This window comes from Rhinopithecus bieti, unplaced genomic scaffold (assembly GCF_001698545.2).
Source record: "Rhinopithecus bieti isolate Rb0 unplaced genomic scaffold, ASM169854v2 scaffold_25394, whole genome shotgun sequence".
NCBI lineage: Eukaryota > Metazoa > Chordata > Mammalia > Primates > Cercopithecidae > Rhinopithecus > Rhinopithecus bieti.
In genome coordinates this window covers 707,581-724,186 of record NW_016811676.1, presented here as the reverse complement: position 1 = coordinate 724,186, position 16,606 = coordinate 707,581, and the positions used below count along the sequence as shown (strand labels likewise).

Genomic DNA, 16,606 nt, shown 5'->3' with positions numbered 1-16,606 from the left:
ATTTTTTTAGTAGAGACAGGGTTTCACTGTATTAGCCAGGATGGTCTTGATCTCCTGACCTCGTGATCCGCCCATCTCGGCCTCCCAAAAAAAAATATTTTTTAATAAATACTTTTTTTTTTTTTTTGCCAGGCTCAGTGGCTCATGCCTGTAATCCCAGCACTTTGGGAGGCTGAGGCAGATGGATCACCTGAGGTCAGGAATTCAAAACCAGCCTGACCAACATGGTGAAACCGAGTCGCTACTAACAATACAAAAAATTAGCGCACACCTGTAATCCCAGCTACTTGGGAGGCTGAGACAGGAGAATCTCTTGAACCCAAGAGGCGGAGGTTGCAGTGAGCCGAGATTGTGCCACTGTACTCCAGCCTGGGCAACAAGAGCGAAACTCTGTCACAAAACCAAACCAAACCAAACCTTTTGTTTGTTTGTTTTCAAAATGCTACTAAGCAACTGCATCTGCCCTTGGATGATAGATTAAAATGGGGTTTAATATCTAAATTGTTTTTACAAAAGCAGAAAGAGCTAAGTAATGAGTCTCAGCTTAAGTAGGAGGTGGAGTGGGTGACTAGGAAGAATCCGTTACCTGATCAGCGAGTGACAATGCTCGAAGGAGCTGTGAAAATGGGCTCTACCAGATAACAACTGTGTTGACACAGACCTTCTCTTTGTCCTGGAATCCTCTCTCAAAGGTATGCATGAGTGCACCAAAAACGAATCGCCAGGAGAAAGAAAAGTAAAAGCTGACTCTCTGCCCTGAGTAGTGTGCGGGCCAGGGGCTGCCCGAGAAGTCTCCAGCCTCTGTACACTCAGCAGGGATGCGCGGTGTCCTGGCTCGGGTGTCCCCAACAGAATGTTGGGGCAGGTCCTGGAGCAGGGCCCAGGAGACAGAGACAGACTCATTTGGATGAGGAGCACTCGCCGCCCCTTGAGGAGTCGCCGTGAGGGAGCGGACCCTCCCCACAGGGGTCACCCCCTCCTGAGGATCGCTACCCTCAGTTGATGCCCTGGTCTCTGCCTTTTTCCTGCAGACCTCCCGCCTCCTGGGGCGGAAGATGGAGGGGCGGGGGTCCTTCCTCTGGCTCTTCAGCTTCCGAAGCAGACTCAGTGGACTCATCGTCGTAGAAGTCAATCGTGGCTTGCACTGGGAAACTGGCCAGCACTTGCTCCCCGGAGCTCTGCAGGTATTCTTGACGCTTTGACATGGGTAAACAGACTCTAATATTTAAGAAACAAATACACCATTAATCAACCTGAACCTCGTCCTCAACCCCTTCTAGAGGATGCTTTTTCCCAGAAGCAGAGAACTCCCCAGTTTTCCTCTCTGGTCTTTGCCTTCACAACACACAGAATTTAAGCCAGCAGAACAGAGAACTGTAGGCACCTATTGGAGGGACCGGGTGATAAACCTATCCCAGTTCACAAGTGAGTTATAATCTGACCCAGCCAGTCAATTTAGACAGTCGCAAGGAAAAGGGTGTGCTTCAAGGAAGGTAAAAGGCAACTGAAAACATTGAATTCTAAGATTAGGAGGCTCACTCTGATCAAACAGGGGACTTGACTCTTCTTGGATAATTGATGTCCCACTTAGGTGAAGCCCCACTCTCCCACCCCACCCTCTGTCCCCTGCAGCATGGGAAATGCTGTAACCCCTTGGGTTCTGGAGGAAATTTACTCTGACATCTCTGAAACCCTGGTCTAGAGAAGCAGCTAAGTTTTCCAGATGTTGCCATAGAGAAATTGGAGGCACAAGTCCCTTGCTCTGCCAGAATAAAAAAGATGTGCTGAGGAAAAAAGGAAATAAAAGAGAGAAAGAAAAAAGAAAGTGCTTAAGTATGTAAAATTTGGAACCCCTAAATTTCATGCTTTTATAGAATTTTGGATTTGCTCATACATGGCAAGTATTAAGATATCCCCTCCCCATAACCTTTTTTTTTTTTTTGGAGAGGGAGTCTTGCTCTCCCACCCAGGCTGGAGTGTAGTGGCGCAATCTCGGCTCACTGCAACTTCCGCCTCCTGAGTTCAGTGATTCTCCTGTCTCAGCCTCCCAAGTAGCTGAAATTACAGGCACCCGCCACCACGCCTGGCTAGTTTTTGTATTTAGTAGAGACGGGGTTTCACCATGTTGGTCAGGCTGGTCTTGAACTCCTGATCTCAAATGATTCGCCCAACTCGGCCTCCCAAAGTGCTGCGATTACAGGCGTGGGTCACCACTCCCTGCCATAATCTTTTATTCTTTACTTATTTCCTTCCTTCTTTGTTTTTGAGAAAGTGTCTCACTCTGCCACCCAGGCTGGAGTGCAGTGGGGCAATCATAGCTCACTGCAGCCTTGAACTCCTGAACTCAAGCATCTCCCACCTGAGCCTCCTTAGTAGCTGAGACTACTGGTGCATGCCACCACGTCCAGCTAATTCTTTATATTTTTCTCTTTTTTTTTTGAGACGGAGTCTCACTCTGTTGCCCAGGCTGGAGTGCAGTGGCGCGATCTCCACTCACTGCAAGCTCTGCCTCCCGGGTTCACACCGTTCTCCTGCCTTAGCCTCCCAAGTAGCTGGGACTACAGGCGCCCGCCACCGCGCCCGGCTAATTTTTGTATTTTTTTAGTAGAGATGGGGTTTCACCATGTTAGCCAGGATGGTCTTGATCTCCTGACCTCGTGATCCGCCCGTCTCGGCCTCCCAAAGTGCTGTGATTACAGGCATGAGCCACCGCGCCCGGCCTATATTTTTCATAGAGACAGGGTTTAGCCATATTACCCAGGCTGGTCTGTCACTCCTGAGCTCAAGTGATCCTCCTGCCTCAGCCTCCCAAAGTATGAGATTACAGGTGTGAACCACCATGCCTCGACCTGCTTTTCATTCATTAATTTATTTGCATTTTTCTCTGTAGTCCTCTGAGGAAGTAAGTTTGTCAATTGATCACTGCTTATTTGCAAAGCTGATTTCAATATCCTTTTTTTTCATATAGAAGAGAAAAGGGAGAGAGAAAACACCCTTCTGTAAATAATGGATGATAGTTTTGTACTTCATAAGATATCCAATAGACCGGTGGTTCTCGACCTCCAGGGGACATCTGGCAATGTCTGGAGACATTTTTGATTGTCAGAACTGAGGGGAAGCTACTAACATTTAGTGAGTAGAGGTCAGGAATACTGACTGGTAAACACCCTACGAGGCCCAGGCTAGCTCCCACCATGAAGAATTATCAAGCCCAAAGTGCCAACAGTGCTAAGGTTGAGAAATTCCGCAACAGACAGAATGTATATATTCATCTAAGACAGAAACATGAGCATAGTTCCATTTTTAGCCATGTTTACAATTAGGTATTTATACTGAAGTATTCACAGGTGAATTCCTAGCATGTCTGAGATTTACTTTGAAATATGCTGGGGTGGGACACAGTGGCTCATTGGCTCATATCTGTAATCTCAGCAGTTTGGAAGGCCAAAGCAGGAGGATCAGTTGAGCCGAGGAGTTTGAGACCAGCCTGGGCAACATGGCAAAACCCTGTATCCGAAAAAAAAAAAAAAAAAAAAAAATTAACTGGGTGTGGTGGTGTGCACTTGTAGTCCCAGCCACTCCAGAGGCTGAGATGGGAGCCTGGGGAGGTAGAGGCTGCAGTGAGCTGCGATGACACCACTGCACTCCAGCCTGGGCAACAGAGCAAGACCCCATCTCAAAATAAAATAAATAAAATAAAATATGCTTGCAACAACAACATAGTCGCGGGTGATGAATATGATCAGCTCAGACCATTGATAACTATTGAGGCCGGTGATGGGTACATGGGGTTCACTGTACTATTCGCTCCACTTTTGTGTATGTCTGAAATTTTCTGTAGTAAAAATATAAAGTGAAATTGTATATCCAGTGTGCAATGCATGGCTGCAGCTCATGCTTTGTCAGTCACAGCATTGTCAACCAATCAAAAACAGGGTGGCCGGGCACAGTGGCTCACGTCTGTAATCGCAGCACTTTGGAAGTCCAAGGCGGGTGGATTACCTGACATCAAGAGTTCAAGACCAGCCTGGCCAAAATGGTGAAACACCATCTCTATTAAAAATACAAAAATTAGCCAGGCATGGTAGCACCTGTAGTCCCAGCTACTCCAGAGGCTGAGGCAGAAAAATCACTTGAACCTGGAAGACAGAGGTTGCAGTGACCAAGATCGTACCATTACACTCCAGCCTGGGTGACAGAGCGAGACTCTGTGTCAAACACAAAAAACAACAACAACAAAACAAAACGGGAGCAGCAGCAGTGTGTCTGTGAGGCCAGCTGTGGGTAGGTGGTGCGAATGGATGCCTGCAGGGCATGAAGCAGGGTGGTGACTCTCAGTCCTGGCTGCACATTAAGACCCCCTGGGGAGTCTGTAAAAATACAAGCCAGGTGCAGTGGCTCACGCCTGTAATCTCAGCACTTTAGGAGGCCAAGGTGGGTGGATCACCTGAGGTCAGGAGTTTGAGACCAGCCTGGCCAACATGGTGAGACCCCATCTCTACTAAATATACAAAAAAAAAAATTAGCCGGGCAGGGCGGCACACACCTGTAATTCTAGCTACTTGGGAGGCTGAGGCAGGAGAATCACTTGAATCTGGGAGGTGGAGTTGCAGTTGAGCGGAGATCACACCACTGCACTCCAGCCTGAGCAACGGAGTGAGACTCCATCTCAAAACAAACAAACAAACAAACTCGATGCCTGCATCTTTCCCTAGAACAAGTGAATCAAAGCGCCTGGGAGAACCACCCAGGCATCTGTATTCTTAAAAGCTCCACTAGTAATTCTATGAGGATTGAAAACCATTGGTGTGGCCAATATCTGTGGCTCATGCTTGTAATCCCAACACTTTGGGAAGCCTAGGGAAGAGGATAGCTTGAGCCTAGGAGTTCAAGACCAGTCTGGGCAATATAGTGAGACCTTGTCTCTACAAAAAATTACAAAATTAGCAGAGCATGGTGGCACATACCTGTGGTCCCAGCCACTTAGGAGGGTGAAGTGGGAGGATCGTTTAAGCCCAGGAGGCAGGGGTTGCAGTGAGCTGAGATTGTACCACTGCACTCCAACCTGGATGACAGAGTGAGATGTCAGAAGAGAAAAGAAAACTATTGGTGTAAGGCATACAAGGAAAGCTTCCTTCTAACCAGTCTGAGAGGTCTAAGCTTCATGCCTACACATGAGTGTCTTCGGGTTGTATTCAGCTTTCCAGTCTTATAGAGTAACCAAGGCAAAGGCACCTGGAGGAGTGGAGGCGGCCCAGGCAAGGTTAATTTTAGTAAAGGAGATCGAGAAAGACAGAGAATAAGAGAGAGACAGAGACAGAGAGACAGGCAGAAATCCTAAACATGAGCCACTTGTCTAAAACGGGCGGAGTGTAGATGGATACAGCAGTGAGAATTCTGGTCACCACCAGGACCACGACACACACTTCAGAGGCAGGAGGAAAAGGCGCTCTCAAAGGTGCTTGGCACCCCCTGTGCCGGAGCCAACCATTTACTCAACACATAGATTGTTTTTTTTTTTTTGGAGACAGAGTTTTGCTCTTGTCACCCAGGCTGGAGTACAATGGTGCAATCTCAGCTCACTGCAACCTCCACCTCCCAGGTTCAAATGATTCTCCTGCCTCAGCCTCCCAAGTAGCTGGGATTACAGGCACCCGCCACCATGCCCACCTAATTTTTGTATTTTTAGTAGAGACGGGGTTTCACCATGTTGGTCAGTCTGGTCTCGAACTCCTGACCTCAGGTGATCCACCCACCTCAGCCTCCCAATGTGCTGGGATTACAGGCATGAGCCACCATGCCCACCCTGAACATACAGATTTTGAAGGTCGACTTTGCACTAGACAGTACACTAGCTTATATCCTGGTAGGACAATAGAAATATACCTCAATATCTAAGTTTTTATAAATGCATATACAATTCATATGCAATTATATAAATATAATACAAGGCATAATATGTAATGAGAAGTAGAAATAAAAGGTATAGAGAAAAGAGAGAGGCCAACTGCACTTTGCAGAAAACACTGAATGGATGAATACATGGATGGATTCCAGAAATCCAACAAAATATCCTTGGTATAAGGAAACTAAACAATACCAAAGAATATATTGAATTATTTTCCACTTTGTTGAAAATCTATGTGGTTGAAGACACTAAAGTGTATTAACGCCTATATTAAAAGGAAATTACAGATTACTTATTGTGAAGTCATATATTACCTTACAGGATGCTGAAACCCAAAGGCTCCCTTTGATCCAAAAGTGTGTTGGTCAGCCCTAGGTTCAAGCTGTAACGACAGACACATACAAACACAGAGACAGTGCAGGAGCATTGGAAGGTGACATCCTGAGGTTTTAAACCACAGAATGTAAGTCGCCTGCAATTGTACATATCAATATCAATTTTAGAGCATTTAGACACCTTATCAGTATTTGATAAGCCTGTGTTCCTGTTACTGCGGCCCAAAATGTCCCAGGCACTGTGAAGAATTCCTATGAAAGGAGTCAGACACAGTGCCTCGGTCCAGCATTTTACCATCTAATGGACAGAAACTCACATGTGTGCAAATAACCGTGCTACAAAGCATCACATGGTGAGATACCCATGATTCTAAGCATGAAGGAAGATCAGGAGCGGGCTCATGGAGGGCCTCGCAGAGACATCTGTGGCATGTGGATCTGCAATTCTAAGACTACTTTGGCAGAGGAGAGCATCAAATTCAGAGTGGCAGTACTGGGCACGGTAGCTCATGCCTGTAATACCAGCACTTTGGGAAGCTGAGGCAGGTGGATTACCTGAGGTTGGGAGTTCGAGACCAGCCTGACCAACATGGTGAAACCCTGTCTCTACTAAAAATACCAAATTTAGCTGGGCATGGATGTGGTGCTGCATGCCTGTAATCCCAGCTACTCGGGAGGCTGAGGCACAAGAATCACTTGAACCTGGGAGGCGGAGGTTACAGTGAACCAAGACCCTGCCACTGTACTCCAGCCTGGACGACAGAGCGAGACTCCATCTCCAAAAAAAAAAAAAAAAAAAGAAAAGAAATTCAGAGTGGCAGGAAAACAGAGGGCGCAGGTGGGGAGCGGTGAGGAGCTTGGCGTGGTACAAGTGAGACACTGTGATAGGTAAAGGGCTCATACAGTGACATTTGCCTTGAATACCCACTGTTGAGTTTAGGTTTGACTCTGGATACAGGAACTGAAGGTGGATTTTTGAGTCAGGGAGTCCAACTATCAGATCCGTATTTCAAGGAGAGCAGTGGTCGCAGGGAGCTATGCACAGATGAGGCTGAGGTAGAAAGGGCTTGGAGGAACCAGTCTTGGCAATTGATGGTGAAGAGCTTCTGGATGAGGGCAGGATGGGAACTCAGGCTGGGTGCTGTGGCTCACTCCTGTAATCGCAGCACTTTGGGAAGCCCAGGTGGGCAGATCACTTGAGGTCAAGAGTTCAAGACTAGCCTGGCCAACACGGTGAAGCCCCGTCTCTACTAAAAAATATAAAATTAGGCCGGGCGCGGTGGCTCAAGCCTGTAATCCCAGCACTTTGGGAGGCCGAGACGGGCGGATCACGAGGTCAGGAGATCGAGACCATCCTGGCTAACACGGTGAAACCCCGTCTCTACTAAAAAATACAAAACTAGCCGGGCGCGGTGGCGGGCGCCTGTAGTCCCAGCTACTTGGGAGGCTGAGGCAGGAGAATGGCGTGAACCCGGGAGGCGGAGCTTGCAGTGAGCTGAGATCTGGCCACTGCACTCCAGCCTGGACGGCAAAGCGAGACTCTGTCTCAAAAAAAAAAAAATAAATAAAATAAAATAAAATTAGCCAGGTGTGGTGGCACATGACTGTGATCCCAGCTACTCAGGAGGCTAAGGCAGGAGAATCACTTGAACCCAGGAGGCGGAAGTTGTAGTGAGCCAAGATTGTGCCATTGCACTCCAGCCTGGGCAACAAGAGCGAAACTCCGTCTCAAAAAATATAAAAAAAAAGAGAGATCGAGACCATCTTGGCCAACATGGTGAAGCCCCATCTCTACTAAAAATACCAAAAAATTTAGCTGGGCATGATGGCATGTACCTGTAGTCCCAAGCTACTCAGGAGGCTGAGGCAGGAGAATCACTTGAACCTGGGAAGCAGAGGTTGCAGTGAGCTGAGATCACACCACTGCACTCCAGCCTGGCAACAGAGCGAGACTCCGTCTCAAAAATAAATAAATAAATTTATAAAGAGCTGAAATGGCCTGGAGCGGTGCATCAGAAAACCCAAATCTTCAGATTCCAGAGTTCAATTGGAACCAGATGAGGAACAGGACAAAACTTACTATGGCCTGACAAGGAAGGACTTTGACACCATGAATCTCCACGCCATTCCATCCTGCAGGGATGCTGGGGCGGGGGGCAGGGGCAATGTGCACATGACATTCACGAGCAAATTAGCCTGTAAGGAGCCTCTGCAGACATTACATTTTACCAGCCATACTTTCTTTCTTTTTTTTTTTTTTGAGATGGAGTCTCACTCTGCTCACCCAGGCTGGAGTGCAGTGGCGTGATCTTGGCTCACTGCAACCTCCACCTCCCAGATTCAAGCGATTCCCCTGCCTCAGCCTCCCTAGTAGCTGGGACTACAGGCACCCGCCACCACACCCAGCTAATTTTTTGTATTTTTAGTAGAGACGGGGTTTCACCATGTTTCGATCTCCCGACCGTGATCCTCCCACCTCGGCCTTCCAAGTTGCTGGGATTACAGGTGTGAGCCACTGTGCCCAGCCCCAGCCATATTTTCATAATTCACTGTGATGAGCTAAGAAAGTGACAAGGCTCTTTGGAACAAAATCTTTTCCATAAAGTTGTTCACTCTTTGGGGGATACAGGAAGCTGCTTCTTTGTTAAGCTCTGTTGGTAATTATAAAACACTCCTAATTCCTCAGGCTTACTTTATGGCCACAAGCAATCCTGCCCTGCTAACGGCTGTTTGGCACCTGCGATCAGACAGGGCCTAACTCGGCAGTGGCAGGTGTCAGAGAAAGAATAGCTTCTGTAAATCGTCCAGTTCTAACTGGACCCTGTTAAAACATTCGGCACACCTTTATCCACTTTAAAAACTTTACCCCACAAACATATGCAGCTTTAAAAGTTTTATGCCAGGCAGGGTGCAGCGGCTCATGCCTGTAATTACCAGCACTTTGGGAGGCGGAGGCAGGCAGATCACTATCTGAGGTCAGGAGTTCCAGACCAGCCTGGCCAACATGGTGAAACCCCGTCCCTACTAAAAATACAAAAATTAGCTGGGCATGGTGGCGCACTCTTGTAATCCCAGCTACTTGGAGGCTGAGGCAGGAGAATCGCTTGAACTGGGAGGCGGAGGTTGCAGTGAGCTGAGATTGCACCACTGCATTCCAGCCTGGGAGACAGAGCGAGACTCTGCCTCAAAAAAGAAAAAAAAAGAAGTATACCACAAATATCCTGATTGTTTTCCAAAAGGATCCTTTGTTCAGTGAGGGAAATGTCTAAATATTCACATCTTATAATGAAATGCGAGAACAGAAATGTGCACAAGGCAAGCACTGTGTTTAAGGTATGTGCCAGTGTGTTTTCCTATGAGCCTGAGGACCGACAGGTGCAGAGAGGCTTTCAGTGGGGGTCAGCCCTTTCCTCCCCGTTTGAGTCTCTGACTGGCCTAGGGCTAAGGTGTGGGAGCCTGGCAGATAGGACAGGCCCAGGAGAACAAACAGTCCCTGATGTTTTCCAGGAAACTGCCTCCCTGGCAGTGCCCGCAAGTGGCCAGGAGGGAAACGCAACAGAGATCAAAAAAGGTGCAGGTAGGGGAGGGAGATAGGGCCCTAGGGGGTGTAGGGGCATGAAGTGGGTGAGGGTGACCCTGCTGCTCAGAGCACAGGGCCTTGAGGCCTTCCTTCTACTTGAGGATTTTTTGGGGTTTTTTTGTTGTTGTCGTTTTTGTTTTTGAGACAGGGTCTCATTCTGTCGCCCACACTGGACTGCAGTGTCTCCATTTCAGCTCACTGCAACCTCTGCCTACCAGGTTCAAGCGATCCTCCTGTCTCAGCCTCCCGAGTAGCTGGGATTATAGGCGCAGGCCACCACCACCTGGCTAACTTTTGTATTTTTAGTGGAGACGCAGTTTCACCATGTTCGTCAGGTTAAACTCCTGACCTCAGATGATCCGAACGCCTGGGCCTCCCAAAGTGCCGAGATTACAGGGGTGAGCTACGCGCCTGGCCTACTTGAGGTTTTATTCTAGTTTTGCGTTGCTTGCCAGGAGCCCTGGTACAGGTCACCAGGCTTTAGCACTCCTCACCGCCACTCCAGCCAATGGCATTTTTGAGAAATACAGAAGAGGGCTTGGGAGCTGGGGAATTATCCTGCTTTGTCGGGCGAGGGCGCTGTTGAGCAAGAAGCGTTCCTTCCCCGCGCTAGGCAGCTCTAGTAGCTGGGCTGCAGGCAACCCAGCGCGGTGCACAGTACCAGAGCACAGACTGGCGCTGGCCGCTCTGAGCAACCAGCTGGGCCCTGCAAAGAGAGTACCCCGGGTTGGGGGAGGGGCGTGGCGGGCTCTACAGCCCCCACATCCGTGGACAGAACTACTTCAGCGTGAGAGACTACCTGCCGATCAGTGAAAAAGTTACTAAAGTTCAACATTTCTCTGCAAGTAAATTTGTCTCACAGACGTCCTTATCATAACAGAAAACAAAACCCAAAACCATCCGTCTTACTTAGGAAGCGTGCTATCGTATTTTTATTCTTGCAAACAACTAATAGGTTCCACATCCATTTCATTTAAAAGAAAACTGGATAATTGTAAACATCTGTATTTTCACACAAGCACCTTTAAATTTTATGTTTAAGAACTAAGTTTGAATGCAAAAGAAGGAATTATTTTACATTATTTAGATTTTATATGCATAAAAAATTGGGGACTAAAAATCATATCTCTTGTTAATTGATTTATCTGCTTCCTTCTTTGAAGTAAATTAAAATTCCCAATATTCAGATAATTAATAAAGTGGTGCAAATATCAAAATAGGGTGGTCTGTTTTCCCACACTCAAGTTTTTTTTTTTTACCACATTACAAATAACTGCACGTTAGGCCACATAACACGTGTTATGTAAATTAAATACATCGTCTTTCCCAGCCTAATTCTTCAGTGTTTTAAGAGTCATCAAAAAAATTTAAATAAAAGTCATCAATTTATATTTTAAAATATAACAAAGGAAAGGTAAATTCTATGAAAGCAAGTCATTACATCAGTAAGTATAAAGCAACTGAGTTACCGATGCAGAGTAACAAAAGAATGGTCGAGGTAATTAATCTTGCCCACAACGCCCTCTGCTTGAGTGTATTTGCTCAGACAACATGAGATACCCCAGGAGTGCTTGACGGGGCTGAAAGTGCTTCAAAAAGAGCCAGACGCTGGGTGGGGGGCTTTTAACAGCAACTCTGGGCACCTCAGACGGGGCTCAGTCCTATTTGCTCTGTGGCACCGGCCCAACGCTAATGGTGCACTCAGCTTTTCTCTAAGGCAAGGCATAGTGGCAGCCTTCTCCCCTCCCCTCCCGACCTGTTGCTTTGCAGAAGAAACCCCAACACGGAGGACATCCCTTATAATTCCCATGAAACGACTACGATTTTTTTTTTTTTTTTTTTTTTTTGAGATGAGCCTTGCTCTGTCGCCCACACTGGAGTGCAGTGGCGCGATCTCGGCTCCCTGTAACCTCCGCCTCCCGGATTCTAATGATTCTCCCGCCTCAGCCTCCAGAGTAGCTGGGATGACAGGTGTGCACCACCACGCCCGGCTAATTTTTGTATTTTTAGTAGAGAGAGGGTTTCGCCACGAACTCCTGACCTCAGGTTATCCCTCGGCCTCCCAAAATGCTGAGATTACAGGCCCGAGCCACTGCGCCCGGCCTATGACTATGCTTTTATAGTGGGTTTGCTTTTTTAGGAAGGAGAAGCTACCAGGAGCCCAATCTATAATGCGACTCAGGTCTGATTAACACCTTACACATTCAGGTTCCAACTCCCAGACCCCGAGGCGCTCCTGGGTTAGACGGCCAAGGGAGGGCCCTGCGCAGGAGGGACATGGTCCCTTTATTTTAAAAGACGGTGCCACTTTCTGGCTGGAGGGTTTACCTACAACGCCCGTACTGAACCTTACCGGCCTTCCAGTTCCGGTCAGCTCAGCATCTCCAGGTGTCTGGATCCAAGGTCGCCAGGGCGCGGGGCTGGAACGGCAAGCGCCAGGAGAGAGTGAACCCTGGGCACTTCTGCTGCCTTCACACTATGCCATGAGAGTTAATCTTATTTCCAGTGCCTGCCTGAAAAAGAGGCACCAGACCCCCCCAGGAACTTTCCCTCAAGTTCTCAGGGCTGTGGATAAATTACTGTCATTTGTGTTTTTTCTCTCCTGCTACGTCCCCAGTTCTCTGCCTCCAGTTAAGCTTTGAGAATGGAAGTCCTGAATCTCACACAATTATCCGGGAACCCATTAGTTGAGAGATTTCTCTCCCTGCAAATCCTGGCTGAATTATTCAATTCCGGGTTCCCCAACTATAGCTGGCGACTTTGTCCCCGGTTAATTTCAATCACGCCACCTCGGTCACTGAAGGAGCTTGATTCTACAGAGATGATTTTACAGAGTTGTAGGATGAAAAACAAACAAACAAAAAAAGAGGGCTGGGCGCGGTGGCTCACGCCTCTAATTCCAGCACTTTGGGAGGCCGAGGTTAGCGGATCACTCGAGGTCAGGAGTTTGGCCAACATGGCGAAACCCCGCCTCTGCTAAAAATACAAAAATTAGCAGGGCGTGGTGATGGGCGCCTGTAATCCCAGCTACACAGGAGCCTGAGGCAGGAGAATCCCTTGAACCCGGGAGGCGGAGGTTCCCGTGAACAAGATCACGCCACTGCAATCCAGCCTCGGTGACACAGTGAGACCCTTCTCAAAAAAAAAAAAAAAAAAAAAAAAAAAAAAAAAAAAAAAAAAAAGAGGGAATCTTTCTCCTGCCTGGGTACCTGGCCCACCCGGCCTACCCGGTCCCTTCCCTACCTCCCTGGCTAATCTGATTTCATACAACGTTACTGTCTTTAAAAGGGCTGGAGCCCAGGGACAGCGAACGCTGAGACTCCAACCCAGGGACAACAGAAACGGCTACCGAGAAAGTGGCAAAGTGAGAGACTGCCTTTGCAAGGCTGGCTTAGGAGCCTGAGACTTCAGTGTCCCCGGCCGGCGAATTGAGATCTCCTCTACACGGAAGCGTCGACCCCTTTCCTGGCCAGCTGCATCCTGGGCCTCCGCACTTCAGAGCTGTGCGTTGGAACCGGGAGAACTGAGAGCCCCTCCCGGGAACCCGGCTGCCGGCTCAGGAGCTTGCTTGGCGTCGCGGTCGAGCTCGGGAGCTCTGCTGTGGATCGGGGGTTCAGCGGCGCCCCAGCCTCCCGCTCGCTGCGCTCCCCGCACCGCCACCGCGCGCGCCTCTCCGTGCGTCCACCGGGGCGCGGGGCCACCCTCACCTCTCCGGCCCGCGCGGTGGCGGAGGCCTCCAGGGAGCGTCCCCGGGACAGTGACAGCCGCGCCCCCGCGCCTTCCGGGCTCCGGCCGCCGCCTCGGACTCCATGGTGCCGGCGGAGCCCGCGCCCCCTGCTGCGGCGCCGGACTCCGTGCGCGCCTAGATCCACTCGGGCTAGTGCGCTCACCTACTCGCGCGCCAGGTTTAAAAACGGGGGCGGGGCGGCGCGGGCAACCGCGGGGAGGGGGAAGGACCCGAGGAGCTCCGGGAAGGGTGCTGAGGAGGCCGCAGAGTGCGGAGGGAAAGCCCGGGGCGGAGGAGCGGAGAGGTCCAGAGAAGTTCCGGGAGGGGACCAGGGAGCCGGGGATGGGGAGGGGACGAGAAAAGCTCAAGGAGGTGGCGCCGGGTGTCAAAGAGGCGAGTCCGGCAGGCCCGGGCAAGGGTGGGGACGGGACAAAGAAAAGCCGGGGAGGGTGCACCAGGGAAGGGGTGACCAGAGGAGGGAGGTACCAGGGATTGGGGCCACGGGCTCGGGCTGGAGACAGCGGGAAGTGACCCAAGAACGCGGGAGAGGAAAGCGAGGCCCGCGGGCGAGGGGCGTTTCCGTCGGGCGGACTCCCTCGGGGACTCGGGGGACCCGCGCTCACCCGCTGGGCTTCCCCTGCCGGATGTGGGATGTGAGGAGTCCCGGCTTCTCCGTCCCTCTGTGGTCCCCGCGGCCTCCGGCTTTGGTCCTGTGCAAGCATCAGGTTCCCTGGGTTTCCGGAGAATCTCGCTTCCACCGCCTTAGAGCGGCAGCGGTGCTTGGGGGACATCCACTGAATCCTCAGGTACGCTTGGACCGGCCTTGCCTTCGGTGCTGGACAGCGGGCTCCCGGACGCCCAGTCGCCAGGACTCGAACGCGTGGCGAAGCGGGTGGGGTGGGCCGCGGCGACCCTTCCAGGAGACAGAAGGCCAGGGATGGAACCGAGCAAGAGGGGTGCTACGAGCACACCCTTCCCACCGTTGGCGGCCTTGGAAAGTATGCGAATTTTTAATGAAGCCGGGAGCGGCAGGCTTCTCCTTCGGTTAGCCCCAATCAGGCTTAGAAAGCGCCTCCCGACCGGCGGGAGCGACTTTGCCCGGCCCTGGGGACACTTCCCCGGGCGAGCCTGGGCCGCGGGGGTCGGTGGAGCTCCGCTGCCACCATCACCAGCTCACGGCCAGGGTGGGAGGAAAGCGGTTTCACGGGTAGTGCACTGCGACGGAACGCCAAAGGCGCTGGAGGGCCGCGGGCCTGGACCCCCGGGCTCCTCAGGGGTAATTACTTTATATACTTTAAGTTACTGTGGTGGATGTTAAAAAATCGAAGAACTAGGCCGGGCGCGGTGGCTCACACCTGTAATCTCAGCACTTTGGGAGACGGAGGCAGACGGATCACTTGAAGTCAGGAGTTCGAAATCAGTCTGGCCAATATGGTGAAATCCAGTCTCTACTAAAAATACAAAAATTAGCTGGGCGTGGTGGCAGGCGCCTGTAATCCCAGCTATTTGGGAGGCTGAGGCAGGAGAATCGCTTGAACCTGGGAGGCGGAGGTTGCGGTGAGTCGAGAGTGTACCACTGCACTCCAGCCTGGGAGACAGCGAGATTCCCTTACAAAAAAAAAAAAAAAAAAAAAAAAAAAAAATCGAAGAAACTTCGGCAAGGCGCAGTGGCTATGCCTGTAATCTCAGGCACTTTGGGAAAGGCCGGGAGGCCGAGGCGGGTGGATCACTTGAAGTCGGGAGTTCCAGACCAGCCTGGCCAACATGATGAAACCCTGTATCTACTAAGAAAATACAAAAAAAAATAGCTGGGCGTGGTGGCGGGCGCCTGTAATCCCAGCTACTCGGGAGGCTGAGGCAGGAGAATCGCTTGAACCCCGGGGGCAGAGGTTGCAGTGAGCCGAGATCACCCCAGTGCACTCTAGCCTGGGCAACAAGAACCAGACTCAGTCTCAAAAAAAAAAAAAAAAAAAAAAAAAACGAAGAACTTCAGAGATTAAAATGTTTTCACATTTTTTTCATTAAGATTCTGAGCAACAATAATTAAATCTAAATAAAGGCAAAAATTTAAGAGGGGGGAATTAATGGGAGGAGGTTAGAAGGAGGTAAAGAACATTAGTGGACCAGGTTGCAACAATAAGGTACCATATTTAATCTAAATGCAGAACAGGGTTTTACAAGAACACTGGGCAGGGGCAGTGGCTCACTCCTGTAATCCATGCACTTTGGGAAGCAGAAGCGGGCAGATCACTTGAGGTCAAAATTTCCAGACCAGCCTGGCCAATGTGGTGAAACCCCGTCTCTACAAAAATACAAAAATTAGCCAGGCATGGTGGAGTGTGCTTGTGGTCCCAGCTACTCAGGAGGCTGAGGTGGGAGGATTACCTGAGCTCGGGGAAGTCAAGGCTGCAGTAAGACATGATCACGCCACTGCAGCCCAGCCCGGGCCAGAGAGTGAGACGCTGTTATTTTCTCAAAATATATATATAATTTTTTTTAAAAAGAAAAGAAAATGAAAGAACATTGGTCAACCGGGTGCAGAAGGGGTGTTTTCATTGTGTTTGTTTTTTGAGACAGAGTCTTGCTCTGTTGCCCAGGCTGCAGTACAGTGGTATGATCACTGCTTACTGCAACCTCGACCTTCCAGGTTCAAATGATCCTCCCACCTCAGCCTCCCAAGTAGCTAGGACTACAGGTGTGCACCACCATGCCTGGCTTAGTGTGAATGTTTTTAAACAAGTGTCTTCTAGGTAGCTGGTGGCAATGCAATGAAAAAGTTTGATAAGGTGCATCATGTGCCATAAAAATATTCACCCAGGCCGGGTGTGGTGATACATGCCTGTGGTCCCAGCTACCCAGGAGGCTGAGGTGGGAGGACTGTTTGAGCCCAGGAGTTGCAGGCTGTAGTGAGCCATGATCATGCCACTGCACTCCAGCCTGGGCAACAGAGCAAGACCCTAAGATCCTATCTCAAAAAAAGCACAACGAAAATGAAAGTTCACCTTTTGTCCCAGTAATTCTACTTGTGTCTATACTATAGAAGTATTTTGAAATGG

General features: G+C 49.8%; 1 protein-coding gene across 1 annotated transcript; it reads right to left on the bottom strand.

Annotated features, from left to right (window-relative positions):
* Nucleotides 1–402: 402 nt before the first annotated feature.
* Nucleotides 403–13,634, bottom strand: RIPPLY3 (ripply transcriptional repressor 3). Its single transcript, XM_017894614.1, has 4 exons — nucleotides 13,531–13,634; nucleotides 12,177–12,243; nucleotides 6,223–6,290; nucleotides 403–1,218 (listed from the first exon to the last, which is right to left on the bottom strand). Exons 1-4 carry the CDS (start codon nucleotides 13,632–13,634, stop codon nucleotides 996–998), a joined length of 462 nt encoding a protein of 153 aa, XP_017750103.1. The 3' UTR covers nucleotides 403–995.
* Between the last annotated feature and the right edge of the window lie 2,972 nt (nucleotides 13,635–16,606).

What these genes read in the sequence shown, in the direction of transcription:
- RIPPLY3 (XM_017894614.1), bottom strand. Translation starts at nt 13,634, where the DNA reads ATGGAGTCCGAGGCGGCGGCCGGAGCCCGGAAGGCGCGGGGGCGCGGC. An exon ending in CCACCGCGCGGGCCGGAGAG is followed by an intron (nt 12,244 to 13,530) that starts GTGAGGGTGGCC and finishes TTGCCGTTCCAG; the next exon opens with CCCCGCGCCCTGGCGACCTT. An exon ending in GGGTTTCAGCATCCTGTAAG is followed by an intron (nt 1,219 to 6,222) that starts GTAATATATGAC and finishes CTTAAATATTAG; the next exon opens with AGTCTGTTTACCCATGTCAA.